Source organism: Chiloscyllium plagiosum, unplaced genomic scaffold (assembly GCF_037043375.1).
Source record: "Chiloscyllium plagiosum isolate Xiang-an unplaced genomic scaffold, Cpla_swu_hap1 HiC_scaffold_45, whole genome shotgun sequence".
Classification (NCBI taxonomy): domain Eukaryota; kingdom Metazoa; phylum Chordata; class Chondrichthyes; order Orectolobiformes; family Hemiscylliidae; genus Chiloscyllium; species Chiloscyllium plagiosum.
In genome coordinates, this window is record NW_028270183.1 from 24,826,408 (window position 1) to 24,844,124 (window position 17,717).

The 17,717-nt window shown below is 50.4% G+C and overlaps 1 protein-coding gene across 1 annotated transcript in view; it reads right to left on the reverse strand.

Annotated features, from left to right (window-relative positions):
• Positions 1-15,064, reverse strand: part of LOC122552436 (pancreatic secretory granule membrane major glycoprotein GP2-like) — a 56,903-nt gene extending 41,839 nt beyond the window's left edge. Inside the window, exons 1-3 of the mRNA XM_087983493.1 lie at positions 14,992-15,064; positions 14,411-14,448; positions 1,771-1,915 (exon numbers count right to left, since the gene is read on the reverse strand). Of these exons, the coding sequence (XP_087839619.1) occupies positions 1,771-1,915; positions 14,411-14,444 (179 nt within the window). The 5' untranslated portion in view covers positions 14,445-14,448; positions 14,992-15,064. The remainder of the gene's footprint in view (positions 1-1,770; positions 1,916-14,410; positions 14,449-14,991) is intronic.
• Positions 15,065-17,717: the final 2,653 nt, after the last annotated feature.

The window sequence follows — 17,717 nt, forward strand, 5'->3', positions numbered from 1 at the left end:
AGGGTACTCCCTATGGTTTACGAGGTACTCCCTATGGTTTACAAGGTACTCCCTATGGTTTACAGAGTACTCCCTATGGTTTACAGTGTACTCCCTATGGTTTACAGTGCACTCCCTATGGTTTACAGTGTACTCCCTATGCTTTACAGAGTACTCCCTCTGCTTTACAGAGTACTCCCTATGGTTTACAGTGTACTCCCTATGGTTTACAGAGTACTCCCTCTGCTTTACAGGGTACTCCCTATGGTTTACATGGCACTCCCTATGGTTTACAGAGTACTCCCGATGGTTTTCAGTGTACCCCCTGTGGTTAACCGGGTACTCCCTACGGTTTACAGAGTACTCCCTATGGTTTACAGAGTACTCCCTATGATTTACAAGATATTCCCTATGGATTACAGGGTGCTCCCATATGGTTTACAGGGTGCTCCCTACTGTTTACAGGGTACTCCATATGGTTCACAAGGTATTCCCTATGGTTTACAGGGTGCTCCCTATGATTCACAAGGTACTCCCTATGGTTTACAGGGTACTCCCGATGGTTTACGAGTTACTCCCTACGGTTTACAAGGTGCTCCCTACAGTTTACAGGGTACTCCCTATGGTTTACACGGTGCTCCCTACAGTTTACAGGGTACTCCCTATGGTTTCAAGGTACTCCCTATGGTTTGAAGTGTACTCCCTATGGTTCACAAGGTACTCCCTCTGGTTTACAGGGTACTCCCTATGGTTTACAGGGTACTCCCTATGGTTTACAGGGTACTCCCTATGGTTTCAAGGTACTCCCTATGGTTTGAAGTGTACTCCCTATGGTTCACAAGGTACTCCCTCTGGTTTACAGAGTACTCCCTATGGTTTCAAGGTACTCCCTATGGTTTACAAGGTACTCCCTATGGTTTACAGAGTACTCCCTATGGTTTACAAGATACTCCCTACGGTTTACAGGGTACTCCCTATGGTTTTCAGAGTATTGCCTATGGTTTACAGGGTACTCCCTATGGATTACCGAGTACTCCCTATGGTTTACAGTGTTCCCTATGGTTTACAGTGTTCCCTATGGTTTACCGAGTATTCCCTATGGTTTGCATGGTACACCCTATGGTTTACAAGATACTCCCTATGGTTTACACGGTACTCCCTATGTTTACTTCCTATGTTTTACCGAGTACTTCCTATGGTTTACAAGGTACTCCCTACGGTGTACAGAGTACTCCATAGTGGTCAGGAATGTACGGGTTAGGGCGGATTGGCCTTGGAAAATTGTCCCATAGTGTTCAGGGATGTGCAGGTTAGGGTGGATTGGCCATGGGAAATTGTCCCATAGGGTTCAGGGATGTGCAGTTTCTGGTGGATTAGCCATGGGAAATTGTCTCATAGTGTTCAGGAATGTATGGGTTAGGGTGGATTGGCCTTGGAAAATTGTCCCATAGTGTTCAGGGATGTGCAGGTTAGGGTGGATTGGCCGTGGGAAATTGTCGCATAGTGTTCAGGGATGTGCAGGTTAGGGTGGATTAGCCATGGGAAATTGTCGCATAGTGTTCAGGGATGTGCAGGTTAGGGTGGATTGGCCATGGGAAATTGTCTCATAGTGTTCAGGGATGTGCAGGTTAGGGTGGATTGGCCATGGGAAATTGTCTCATAGTGTTAGGTTGTGTAGGTTATGTCCATTAATCAGGAGAAATGTAGGGCAACGTGTGTTGGTTGGAAAAAGTTTGGTGGGGTTGAAGGGCCTGTTTCCAAAGTGTAGGAATTCTAATACTTTATTTTTACCTGCTGAATCTGTACCATCTGGTGACAAGTTGCCTGTCACATTTAATCACTTTAGAGCACATAGGTCTCACACACGTCAAGTTCCTCCATGGATCATTCAACACTGTGTGATGGTCACAAGGGTCAGCAGATATGGTGATCGCAACTGAGTGACAGGAAGATAAATATTATTACAGTAAGTATCAATTAATGTTACACAGTCACTCATTCTCTAGTGAACGATTGAATATGGCTATTTCAGCCTCTATTTTGTGATAAAATCCTTAAAGTACAACCTCAAATCTTTACCCTGTTTCTCTCCATTTTCTCTCTAATTCCCAGTTCAGTCAACCACATAAATGATTTGGATGTGAGCATGTGAGATACAGTTAGTAAGTTTGCAGATGACACCAAAATTGGAGGTGTAGTGGACAGCGAAGAGGGTTACCTCAGATTACAACAAGATCTGGACCAGATGGGCCAATGGGCTGAGAAGTGGCAGATGGAGTTTAATTCAGATAAATGCGAGGTGCAGTATTTTGGGAAAGCAAATCTTAGCAGGACTTAAACACTTAATGGTAAGATCCTAGGGAATGTTGCTGAACAAAGAGACCTTGGAGTGCAGGTTCATAGCTCCGTGAAAGTGGAGTCGCAGGTAGATAGGATAGTGAAGGAGGCGTTTGGTATGCTTTCCTTTATTGGTCAGAGTTTTGAGTACAGGAGTTGGGAGGTCATGTTGCAGCTGTACAGTACATTGGTTAGGCCACTGTTGGAATATTGCGTGCAATTCTGGTCTCCTTCCTATCGGAAAGATGTTGTGAAACTTGAAAGGATTCAGAAAAGATTTACAAGGATGTTGCCAGGGTTGGAGGATCTGAGCTACAGGGAGAGGCTGAACAGGCTGGGGCTGTTTTCCCTGGAGAGTCGGAGGCTGAGGGGTGACCTTATAGAGGTTTACAAAATTATGAGGGGCATGGATAGGATAAATAGACAAAGTCTTTTCCCTGGAGTCGGGGAGTGCAGAACTAGAGGGCATAGGTTTAGGGTGAGAGGGGAAAGATATAAAAGAGACCTAAGGGGCAACGTTTTCTCACAGAGGGTGGTACGTGTATGGAATGAGCTGCCAGAGGATGTGGTGGAGGCTGGTACAATTGCAACATTTAAGAGGCATTTGGATGGGTATATGAATAGGAAGGGTTTGGAGGGATATGGGCCGGGTGCTGACAGGGGGGACTAGATTGGGTTGGGATATCTGGTCGGCATGGACAGGTTGGACTGAAGGGTCTGTTTTCATGTGGTACATCTCTATGACTCTATGACCTGAGAACCTCGAGTGGAGCCCAATTATACAACCTAATTGCATCACAAGTTACAGAGTTTATCATTAACATGTTATCATTAGCTTTTAACAAGAAATTTCATTCCCAATTACAAACTGAAACAATTATACCACAAGGTTTCACATTTTAAACAAAACATTGAGCAAGTAAAACTAACTTAATGGAATATTCACTGGAGGCAACATTTGCACAGCATGCTCCTTATTCTGCTCGAACCAAACTCAAGCATGGCACAGCTCCCAGGAATTGACTTTAATTCCTCTCAGCATTCAGATGATTCAATAAGATGTGAGATTTCTTAGGGCCCATAGACAACCATCTGACTTGGTGTTCCTCCAAATGTCTTTCAGAGCCTTACAATTGTGGACTCCCCCTCTCACCCTCCCAACCCTCAAATCTGGGCCACATTGCATTAACCATAAGAAATAGGGACTGAAGTCGGCTGCTCAGCCCCTTCATCCTGTCCTGCCTATCAGGAGGATCATGGCTGCTCTTGTTTTGGCCATCTCCCTGGAACCCTTAACTTTCCAACTGGCTAAAGTTCTGTCTATCTCAGCCTTAACTCTGCACAGGGACTCCACTCCCACAGCCCTCTCTCCACCAAGGAATGCCAAAGACTTACAGCCCTTTCAGGTGAGAGGGGAAAGAATGAAAGGGAACCTGAGGGGCAACTTGTACATTAGCAACATTTAAAAGGCATTTGGCCAAATACCTGGATATGAAAGGTTTAGATGGATATGGGCCAGGTGCAGGGAAATGGGGTTAGTGTGGATGGACATGTTGGTCAGCACAGGCCAGTTTAGGCTGAAGGGTCTGTCTCTGCGCTGGAGGACTGTATCAGTCTATGGTTCCTAGAGAGGAAAGACCTCCCCATTTCGGTCTTAAATTGACACCCTTTTGTAATGGGACCATGCTGTCTAGTCCTGGATCCTCTCAGCATTGACCCTGTCCAGCCCCTTCAGAATCATATATATTTCAATAAGATCACCTGTATTTGATCACTGTTCTCAACTCCAGTGAGTAGACTCCCAATTTATTTAATCTATTCTCATTAAACAACCTCTCCATTCCAAGGGTTAACCTCGTGAATATTTTCTGAACTGCTTCCAATGAAATATCTTTCCTCAAATAATGGGACCGATGATGAGTCAATAGACAATAGACAATAGGTGCAGCAGGAGTAGGCCATTCTGCCCTTCGAGCCTACACCACCATTCAATATGATCATGGCTGATCATCCTTAATCAGTATCCTGTTCCTGCCTTATCTCCATAACCCTTGACTCCACTATCCTTGAGAGCTCTATCCAACTCTTTCTTAAATGAATCCAGAGACTGGGCCTCCACTGCCCTCTGGGGCAGAGCATTCCACACAGCCACCACTCTCTGGGTGAAGAAGTTTCTCCTGAGCTCTGTCCTAAATGGTCTACCCCGTATTTTTAAGCTGTGTCCTCTGGTTCGGCACTCACCCATCAGCGGAAACATGTTTCCTGCCTCCAGAGTGTCCAATCCTTTAATAATCTTATATGTGGAGAAAGTGAGGACTGCAGATGCTGGAGATCAGAGCTGAAAATGTGTTGCTGGAAAAGCGCAGCAGGTCAGGCAGCATCCAGGGAACAGGAGAATCGACGTTTCGGGCATAAGCCTTTCTTCAGGAATGAGGAAAGTGTGTCCAGCAGGCTAAGATAAAAGGTAGGGAGGAGGGACTTGGGGGAGGGGCGTTGGAAATGCGATAGGTGGAAGGAGGTTAAGGTGAGGGTGATAGGCCGGAGTGGGGGTGGGGGTGGAGAGGTCGGGAAGAAGATTGCAGGTTAGGAAGGTGGTGCTGAGTTCGAGGGATTTGACTGAGACAAGGTGGGGGGAGGGGAAATGAGGAAACTGGAGAAATCTGAGTTCATCCCTTGTGGTTGGAGGGTTCCTACGCGGAAGATGAGCCGCTCTTCCTCCAACCGTCGTGTTGCTATGGTCTGGCGATGGAGGAGTCCAAGGACCTGTATGTCCTTGGTGGAGTGGGAGGGGGAGTTGAAGTGTTGAGCCACGGGGCGGTTGGGTTGGTTGGTCCGGGTGTCCCAATGGCTCCTTCACTTCGAGGTCCCTGACCAATTCTGGTTCGTTACACAATACCAGATCCAGAATTGCCTTCTCCCTCATCGGCTCCAGCTGCTCTAAGAATCCATCTCTGAGGCACTCCACAAAGTCTCTTTCTTGAGGTCCAATACCATCCTGATTCTCCCAGTCTACCTGCATGTTGAAATCCCCCATAACAACTGTAGTGACATCTTTGCGACAGGCCAATTTCAGCTCCTGATTCAACTTACATCCGACATCCAGACTACTGTTTGGGGGCCTGTAGATGACTCCCAAGAGGGTCTTTCTACCCTTAGAATTTCTCAGCTCTATTTACACTGACTCTACATCCCCTGATTCTAGGTCCCCCTGCACAAGGGACTGAATATCATCCCTTACTAACATGGCCACCCCACCCCTGCTCACAGTATTCCGGATGGAGTCTCCCCAGGCCCCAGGACAGTTACAGGAAGACGTCCCTAATCTTACACTCCAACCCCCTTGAAATAAAGGGTCACACTCCATTAGTTTTCCTGATTACCTGCTGCTCCTGTGCTTTGTGTTTCATGCACAAGTCCCTTTAGTTTGCAGCTTCCTGTAGTATCCCTCCATTTAAATCATATTCTGTTCTCCAATCCAAAATGAACAAATTCACATTTTACCACATTATAGTCTGTTTGCCACCTTTTTACTAACCTGCTCTGTAAACTGTCTGCATCCCTCTCACAACCTGCCTTGCCACCTATTTTAGTGTCATGATTCGGAGCTGCTGGTGTTGGATTGGAGTGTACAAATCACACAACACCAGGTTATAGTCCAACAGGTTTAATTGGAAGCACACTAGCTTTCGGAGCGACGCTCCTTTACCTGACAGGGTGACTACCACCTGATGAAGGAGCGTCGCTCCGAAAGCGAGTGTGCTTCCAGTTAAACCTGTTGGACTATAACCTGGTGTTGTGTGATTTTTAACTTTATTTTAGTGTCATCTGCAAATTTGGCAACAGTTCATTCACTTGCTTGTTATAAGTCATTAATATATATATATTGTGAACGATGGCAGTCCCAGTACTGATCTGTCCTGGAGCTGACTGGTCATAGTTTGCTCACCTGAAAAAGAACCCGTTCACCACCCGCTGTTTCCGACCCACTCACCAAGTCTGTATCCACGCCAACAAATTACCTCCAATACTTGGGGCTCTGATCTCAGGACTGAACAGTTTGTAGGTACCCTGTCAAGCAAGCACCTTCTAGAAATGGGAGCGGCACGGTGGCACAGTGGTTAGCACTGCTGCCTCACAGCGCCAGAGACCCGGGTTCAATTCCCGACTCAGGCGACTGACTGTGTGGAGTTTGCACGTTCTCCCCGTGTCTGCGTGGGTTTCCTCCGGGTGCTCCGGTTTCCTCCCACAGTCCAAAGATGTGCAGGTCAGGTGAATTGGCCATACTAAATTGCCCCTAGTGTTAGGTAAGGGGTAAATGTAGGGGTATGGGTGGGTTGCGCTTCGGCGGGGCGGTGTGGACTTGTTGGGCCGAAGGGCCTGTTTCCACACTGTAAGTAATCTAAAATCCAAATATAACACATCTACCAGTTCCCCTCTATCCCAACTTATTGAGACTTCTTTGAAAAACTCTAATAAATTAGTCAGAAAAAATTCCCTTTCATGAAGCCATGCTGTCTCTGTTTGATTATATTATGGTTTCTCAAGTGTTCCGTGATTATTTCCTTCAGAAGTAATTTCAACATTCTCTTCAAGAAGAATTTTTAAGCTAAATGGCCTCGAGTTACCCACTTTTTGTGTCCCTCTCTTTTTGTTCATGTTCAGTAGCTCCAAAATCAAAAGAAATCTCCCTTTTAATACTGATCAACCCTTTGCAATAGGACTCACAAACTGTTTGTAGCTTTCTGTCTGTAACTGTGTTGTTCAAGGTCCAGGGTTAAACTGCCTGAAAATGTGAAACCCCACACAAGAAATACAGAGCACAGAGATACCTCATTGGGCCAGTATGGCAAACCTGTACACTCGAAACAGAGACTTCAGCCTAGTTATCTTCCAAAGGGTCTATTTGATTCCAGGAATAATTTTTCAAAACGACCTTTCATTGCTACACATTCCCTATCTCCCTATTCCCTGCCTATTCATATATCTGTCAACATACCTCTTTAAAGTTGCTGTTGTATCTGGCTATACTACTTTCACTGGCAGTGTATTCCAGGGATACACCTCTCTGTGTAAAAGACTTGCCTCTGATATCTCCTTTAAACTTACCCCCCCCCCCCCCCCGCCCCCCCTGACCCCCAACCCTTGACCTTAAACTTATGCCCCAGTAATTGATATTTCTATCTTGGCAGAAAGTGAGGACTGCAGATGCTGGAGATTAGAGTCGAGAGTGTGGAGCTGGAAAAGCACAGCAGGTCAGGCAGCATCCGAGGAGCAGGAGAATCAACATTTCGGGATAAGCCTCAATCCTGATGAAGGGCTATGCCCGTAATGTCGACGCTGATCCCTCGTTGAGGTGGTTTCGGTGTTGAATTCCAGGAGCAGCAATTCCTGTTTTATAAGCGGTTGGGGGAAGAAAAGATCAAAACAACAGCCCTGCAGAAAGGAGGCAGACAGACCAAGGCAGTGAGTACCCAGTCTGAGAAGGAAGCTGACCCTGCTGTCTGACACAGCAGGGAATCTGGGTCAAGGTTAGAGTGTGGTGCTGGAAAAGGCGGCATCTGAGGAGCAGGAAAATCAACGTTTCGGGCTGGAGCCCTTCACCAGGAATGAGGGCTCTGCACAGCTACTGTTTGAGTTCAAGTATCTCTGGACATCCGAGTGGCACACCCAGAGGGTGGTACGTGTATAGAATGAGCTGCCAGAGGATGTGGTGGAGGCTGGTACAATTGCAACATTTAAGGGGCATTTGGATGGGTATATGAGTAGGAAGGGTTTGGAGGGATATGGGTCGGGTGCTGGCAGGTGGGACTGGATTGGGTTGGGATATCTGATCGGCATGGACAGGTTGGACCGAAGGGTCTGTTTCCATGCTGTACATCTCTATGACTTTGACTCTATAACTGTACGTAATATTGGCCAAACTAGAGTTCCATACAGCTGTAACATGACTTGCCAATGTTTACAAATCTACTCTCTGACTGATGAAGACAAGCCTGCCATATGTCTTGCTTGTGACCTTCCCCCACCCCTGCCACCCCTTCAGGGAACAGTGGACCTGGACACCGAGACCCCAGCTATATGTTGATGGAGCCCTCCTGTTACTAAGAGCTCTGATAAGGCCTCAGTAACTTCCTCACCTGCCTCCCTCAGCAATCTCGAGTCGATCCCATCAGATTCTGGGGATATGTCGACCTCAAAGCTTTTGAAAACACCACCTTCTTTTTTATATTGATATACCTGTCTCTTGACTCACCATCCAGCGTAACATTTCCCACTGTCTCTGGCCTCGTGTATAACTTCCCTCCTTTGGCCTGGAGTGGGCCCACCCTTTCCCTAATTACCCTTGTGTATTTTTCAGATAGAATAAAACACCTTGGGATTTTCCCTGATCATATTTGCCAAAGACAAGTTGTTTCTCCTTTTATTTTTCCTAATGCCTTGTTTGGGTCCTTGCCTGGTATCTTTGAGGGTCTGTCTGTCCTGAGTTTCACAATCCTTATGTATGTCTCCTTTTTCTTTATGTCTAAACTTTCAATTTCTCTTGCCATCCCTTTCACTGGAATGTGCTGGTCCTGCACTCTACCCAACTGGGGTCTGTCAAAGTTTCCTCACGTGCCAGATTGGATTTAAACAGCTTTCCCCGGTCTATATTCCTCAATTCCAACCTAACATTATAGTCACTTGCCAGCTGACAACTTTCACCCATGGACTATTCTCATCTTTAACCATAACTAAATTAAATCTTGCAGATTGACACTCGCTTCCTGAAACATTGATCACCTGGCCAGGCTTGGTCCCCAGTACCAGGATCTAGTATGGCCCCTTTTTTAGTGCGACAGTTAACACTGTGTTTTGAAAACGCCATCCCGGACACAGGAATCAATACTCCCCCTTCCAAGCTCCTGACATAAAGTGAATCCCCTGTCGATATGGAGCAGGTTAAAATCACCATCAGAACAACCCAGCTGTTTTCAGATTTTTCCCGAACCTGTCCACGTCGCTGTTCCTCTGTGACTCATTGGCTGTTCAGACTTGGAGTATACCCCCATCAAAATGATGTCAGCCTTTCTGTCCCTGAGCTCTCCCTGAATCTCCCCGAGCTCTCCCCGAGCTCTCCCTGAATCTCCCCGAGCTCTCCCCGAGCTCTCCCCGAGCTCTCCCCGAGCTCTCCCCGAGCTCTCCCTGAATCTCCCTGAGCTCTCCCCGAGCTCTCCCCGAGCTCTCCCCGAGCTCTCCCTGAATCTCCCCGAGCTCTCCCCGAGCTCTCCCTGAATCTCCCCGAGCTCTCCCCGAGCTCTCCCTGAATCTCCCCGAGCTCTCCCCGAGCTCTCCCCGAGCTCTCCCTGAATCTCCCCGAGCTCTCCCCGAGCTCTCCCCGAGCTCTCCCTGAATCTCCCCGAGCTCTCCCCGAGCTCTCCCCGAGCTCTCCCTGAATCTCCCCGAGCTCTCCCTGAATCTCCCCGAGCTCTCCCCGAGCTCTCCCCGAGCTCTCCCCGAGCTCTCCCCGAGCTCTCCCCGAGCTCTCCCTGAATCTCCCCGAGCTCTCCCCGAGCTCTCCCCGAGCTCTCCCTGAATCTCCCCGAGCTCTCCCCGAGCTCTCCCCGAGCTCTCCCTGAATCTCCCCGAGCTCTCCCCGAGCTCTCCGCGAGCTCTCCCTGTATTCCCTTGTGAGGTGAACACTCTGAGCTGCCCCTCCACAGTCTCAAGAGGGTTGGAATATAAAAGCACTGTTGTGCTACTGAGACTTTATAAAGCTCTGGTTAGGCCCCATTTGGAGTACTGTGTCCAGTTTTGGGCCCCACACCTCAGGAAGGACATACTGGCACTGGAGCGTGTCCAGCGGAGATTCACACGGATGATCCCTGGAATGGTAGGTCTAACACACTAGGAATGGCTGAGGATCCTGGGATTGTATTCATTGGAGTTTAGAAGATTAAGGGGAGATCTAATAGAAACTTACAAGATAATACATGGCTTGGTCAGGGTGGACGCTAGGAAATTGTTTCCATTAGGCGAGGAGACTAGGACCCGTGGACACAGCCTTAGAATTAGAGGGGGTCAATTCAGAACAGAAATGCGGAGACATTTCTTCAGCCAGAGAGTGGTGGGCCTGTGGAATTCATTGCCGCAGAGTGCAGTGGAGGCTGGGACGCTAAATGTCTTCAAGACAGAGATTGATAAATTCTTGATGTCACAAGGAATTAAGGGCTATGGGGAGAATGCGGGTAAGTGGAGTTGAAATGCCCATCAGCCACGATTGAATGGCGGAGTGGACTCGATGGGCCGAATGGCCTGACTCCCGCTCCTATGTCTTATGGTCTTATGGCTGTGATATTCTCCTTGATCAGGAATGGAGCTCTTCCACCCTTTCTCCACCCTTTCTCCATCCATCCCTATCCTCCCTGGGACATTAAGCTGCCTGTTGTTTCCTTCTCTCTGGAACAGCGACATCATTGTAATTATAAATAGGGACATCAGCACGATGTTCAGCTGCCTTACCTGTCATTAAAACACTTCAGACCAACAGGCCCACCATGTTCAGTGAGCTCCCCCTGTCTGTTGTTCCCCTGCGTTTGACGGGTCCTACTCTCGGACTCCCCCCCACCCCCGGGTGATTTTACTTTCTGACGCCCCCTTGTCCAGATCATGACCCCAGCCCCTACTTGTTTAAACCCTTCGGAATGACACCAGTAAACCCCTCTGCCAGGATATTGCTGCCCCAATCCTTCATGTGCAGTTCTGACTTGTCCTGGTCCACATCCCCGCGTGCCCTCGCTCCGCTCCCAGCACGTTAACATGGATTTAACTGGATTAGTGTCCCATTCCGCACCTCACTGGCATCTGGCACAGGGGCTTAAAACATAAACGCCCTGCTTTTCCACTTCCTCCCACACTCTGGGAAGGCCCCCTCTCTCTTGCTGTTTGTACCAATACAGAGACAACCTCTGGGAGCTCAGCCCTCCCCTTCGCAAGGTTTGCTGTCCACTCAGAGACAGTGGTGAACGTGGTACCAGACAGGCAGCACACCATTCCTGTGTCTATCTGGCAGCTCTGAGCCCCATAACGTGGTCAATGGGACATCACTGCTCCCCCAATTAAACACCAAACACCGTCACACATTGGTCATCCCAGTCTGACCCTGAGCAATACATACCCCACCATCCAATGGGAATCTGGAGACTGAGAGGGACAGTCACCCCCTCACCCACACCCCCTCACCCACACCCCCTCACACACACACCCTTACACCCACACCCCCTCACACCCACACCCACACCCCCTCACACACACCCCCTCACACCCACACACCCTCACACCCTCACATCCACACCCCCTCACACCACACCCCCTCACACCCACCCCCTCACACCCACACCCCCTCACACACACACACCCTCACCCCCTCACCCTCACCACCTCACCCACACCCCCTCACACACACCCCCTCACACCCACACCCCCTCACACACACACCCTTATACCTACACCCCCTCACACCAACACCCACACCCCCTCACACCCACACCCCCTCACACCCACCCCCTCACACCCACACCCCCTCACACCCTCACCCACACCCCCTCACACACACACCCTCACACCCACACCCCCTCACACCCACCCCCTCACACTCAAATATACCCCCTCACACTCATACCCTCACATCCACACCCCCCCACACACACCCTCGCACCCACCCCCACACACCCACACCCCCTCACACCCACACCCACACCCCCTCACACACACCCCCTCACACCCACACCCACACCCCCTCACACACACCCCCTTACACCCACACCCCCTCACACCCACACCCCCACACACACCCCCTCACACTCACCCCCTCACACTCAAATATACCCCCTCACACTCATACCCTCACATCCACACCCCCACACACACCCCCTCACACCCACCCCCTCACACCCACACCCCCTCACACCCACACCCTCACACTCACACATACCCCCTCACACCCACCCCCTCACACTCACACCCACACCCCATCACACACACACCCTCACACACAACCCCCACCCACCCCCTCACACCCACACCCCCTCACACCCACACCCCCACCCCCTCACACACACACCCATGCACACACACCCCCACACCCCCTCACCCACACTCAAAAACAGCCCCTCACACACACACCCTCACACCACCCCCTCACACACACACCCTCACGCGCACACCCTCCAACAGCTCTCACACACACCCTCACACACACCCTCACACACACCCTCAACAGACCCCCTCACCCACACACCCTCAACAGACCCCCTCACCCACGCACCCCCACTCACCCCCTCACACACCCCCTCACACACACCCTCAAACAGCCCGTCACACACACACACCCTCACCCACACATACACACACCCTCACCCACACCTCCTCACAAACACCCTCACCCATCGCCTCGCACACACACCCTCACACACCCCCTCACACACACACACCCACACCCACACCCCCTCACACCCACACCCCCTCACACCCTCACCCACACCCCCTCACACACACACCCTCACACCCACACCCCCTCACACTCACCCCCTCACACTCAAATATACCCCCTCATACTCATACCCTCACATCCACACCCCCACACACACCCCCTCACACCCACCCCCTCACACCCACACCCCCTCACACCCACACCCTCACACTCACACATACCCCCTCACACCCACCCCCTCACACTCACACCCACACCCCATCACACACACACCCTCACACCCTCACACACACCCCCCACCCACCCCCTCATACCCACACCCCCTCACACCCACACCCTCACACTCACACCCACACCCCATCACACACACACCCTCACACCCTCACACACACCCCCCACCCACCCCCTCACACCCACACCCCCATCCCCTCACACACACACACCCATGCACACACACCCCCACACCCCCTCACCCACACTCAAAAACAGCCCCTCACACACATACCCTCTCACCACCCCCTCACACACACCCTCACGCGCACACCCTCCAACAGCCCTCACACACACCCTCACACACACCCTCACACACACCCTCAACAGACCCCCTCACCCACACACCCTCAACAGACCCCCTTACCCACACACCCCCATTCACCCCCTCACACACCCCCTCACACACACCCTCAAACAGCCCGTCACACACACACACCCTCACCCACACATACACACACCCTCACCCACACCTCCTCACAAACACCCTCACCCACCCCCTCGCACACACACCCTCACACACACATCCTCACCCACACCCTCACACACACATCCTCACCCACACCCTCACACACCCACCCTCACACACCCCCTCACACACACACACCCTCACACACCCCCTCACACACACACACCCCCTCACACACACACACCCTCACACACCCCCTCACACACACACACACCCTCACACACACACCCTCACACACCCCCTCACACACACACCCCCTCACACACACACACCCTCACCCACCCCCTCACACACACCCTCATCCACCCCCTCACACACACACCCTCACCCACCCCCTCTCACGCACACACCCTCAACACGTCCCCTCAACACACCACCTCCAACAGCCCCTCACACACACACCCTCACACATCCCCTCACCCACACCCTCAAACAGCCCCTCACACACACACTCACACACACACACACCCTCATACACACCCACACACACACACCCTCACACACACACACCCTCACCCACCCCCTCACAAACACCCTCACCCAGCCCCTCAACACAACCCCTCACACAACTGCTCACACACACACCCTCCCCAAAACAGCCTCACCCACCCCCTCACCCACCCCCTCACACACACCCCATCACACACACCCCATCACACACACCCCATCACCCACCACAACACACAACTCAACACACCCCTCACACACCTCATCCCACACTGTCTCCACACTGTGGGGAATCTAATCTAATGTAATCCCCTGTTCACCAGCTTGCCCAGCTGTGTTCCCACTTTTACCAGGATATGGAGTTAGATTGTGACAGCATCAAATTCACACAATTATTCTTGCACTAATAGGTGGCATCACTGATAAATGAAATTACTTACTCAGGTAGCCCAGTATCAGCAACAGAGTCCGCATCTTCCTGTGAGGGAGAATAGACAGTTGGAATGAGAGGCTGGGAGAGTTAGAGAAAAGTTTAACTTGTGAGTGGAATTGCAAACCCATCTGCAGCGAGTGAGCTCTATTTCCATGAGACCACACTCAACCATCTGCCTTTGATAAACATTATTCCTTCATTCCAATCTGCTCATGTTTCTTGGTCCAATCTCCAACTTCCCAAATTATTAACGCGTATGTGATCCTGACCCACCGCGCCTCGGCATAATAAAACCAAGAACTGCAGATGCTGGACATCTGGAACAAACAGGGACAGAAAATGCTGGAGAAACTCTGCAGGTTGGGCAACAACTGTGGAGAGGGAGCCAAGTTAAACTTCAAATCCCGTGACCCTTTGGCAAATGTATTGTCAAAACACTAGTGTGTCCACCACTGTCTATCTCCTCCAGATCTCTGTGTGATCTCCCTTCACTGGTCAGTCAGGACCAGGTTTATCCCCGAGCTCATAATAATCAAGTGACAAATCTCTGAACTTGCTCCAAATTCTAACCAGTATCTGGTTACTTACCTGGAGCCACAGTATTTCCAGGAAAACTGCTTCACCGTCAGTGTTCACTCTAACCTGCGCTGGGCAACTCTGCTTTTTATAACCCACAGGCTGAAGGCAGAACCCTGATTGGTGCAGCATGATCCTTTCCCTGCAAGATTAGAACTCTCTTCAGTAATTTGATCCAATCATTGCAATGGCAGACAACCTTCCACATCCTGGTTTTACTAAACTGACAATGTCATAATAGTTTGGAGAGAGTGAGCAGAGTAACGGATGGATGGACACCACACAACAATCACCAGGCAGCAGTGCTCCCTCCCAGTCAGAGAACACTTCACCGGGGCACGACATTCAGCCTTGGACCTTCAGGTGAACATCCTGACACACACAGGCACATAGACACAGGCACACACACAGACACACACACACAGACGTACACACACTCACAGACATAGGCACAGACACACACACACACATAAACACACAGACACACACACACACATAGACACAGACACACACACATAGACACAGACACACACGCACGCACTCACAGACACAGGCACACACACACACACAGACACAGGCACACACACATACACACACACACACGCACACAGACACAGAGACAGACACATACACACACAGGCACACACACAGGCACACACACACACAGACACAGACCAGGCACACACAGACACAGACACACACATATACACACACACACACACACACAGGCACAGACACACACACACAGACACAGAGACATGCACACACACACACAGACACAGGCACACACACACAGACACACACACACACAGGCACACACACACATACACAGACACACACAGACACACACACACACACATACACACACGCACAGACATACACACACTCACACAGATACACACACACATACACAGACACACACAGACATATGCACAGACACACAGACACACAGACACAGATACGCACATACACACACGGACACAGGCACACACACAGGCATACACACACACACAGGCACACACACACATACACACACACAGACACACACACGTACACAGGCACACAGACACACACACACAGACACACACAGACACACACAGACACACGCACACACACAGGCACAGGCACACACACAGATACACACACAGGCACACACACAGGCACAGACCAGACACACACACACACGCAGGCATAGACACACACATGCAGACACAGGCACAGGCACACACACACAGACACACACACACAAACACAGACACACAGAGACATGCACACACACACACACAAACACAGGCACACACACACAGACACAGGCACACACACACAGACACACACACACACAGACATACAGGCACAGGCAAACACAGACACACACAGGCACACACACACATACACAGACACACACACATACACACACGCACAGACATACACACAGAACACACACACACAGATACACACACACATACACAGACACACACAGACATACGCACAGACACACACACAGACATACGCACAGACACACATACACACACATAGACACAGACACACACAGGCACACACACACAGACATACAAACACACACAGACACAGGCACACACACACATACACACACACAGACACACACACGTACACACACACGTACACACAGACACACACACACACAGACACAGACACACACACACACATACACACAGGCACACAGACACAGGCACACACAGACACAGGCACATAGACAGAGACAAACACAGACACACACAGACACACACAGGCACACACACAGACACAGACCAGGCACACACAGACACAGACACACACAGACACAGGCACACACACACACACAGGCACACACACACACAGACATACAGGCACAGGCAAACACAGACACACACACACAGGCACACACACACATACACAGACACACACACACACACATACACACACGCACAGACATACACACAGAACACACACACACACAGATACACACACACATACACAGACACACACAGACATACGCACAGACACACACACAGACATACGCACAGACACACACACACATAGACACAGACACACACATACACACACGGACACAGGCACACACACACAGACATACAAACACACACAGACACAGGCACACACACACATACACACACACAGACACACACACGTACACACAGACACACACACACACAGACACAGACACACACAGAATCACACACACAGACACACACACACACATACACACAGGCACACAGACACACACAGACACAGGCACATAGACAGAGACAAACACAGACACACACAGACACACTCAGGCACACACACAGACACAGACCAGGCACACACAGACACAGACACACACAGACACAGGCACACACACACAGGCACAGGCACACACAGGCACACACACAGACACAGACCAGGCACACACAGACACAGACACACACAGACACAGGCACACACACATATACACACACACACAGGCACAGACACACACATACAGACACAAGCACAGACACAGACACACACAGACACACAGAGACATGCGCACACACACACAAACACAGGCACACACACACAGACACACGCACAGACACAGGCACACACACAGACATACAGTCACAGGCAAACACAGACACACACACAGACACACAGACAGAACACACACACACTCACACACACACACAGACACACACAGACACACATACACAGACACACACACACATAAACACACAGACACA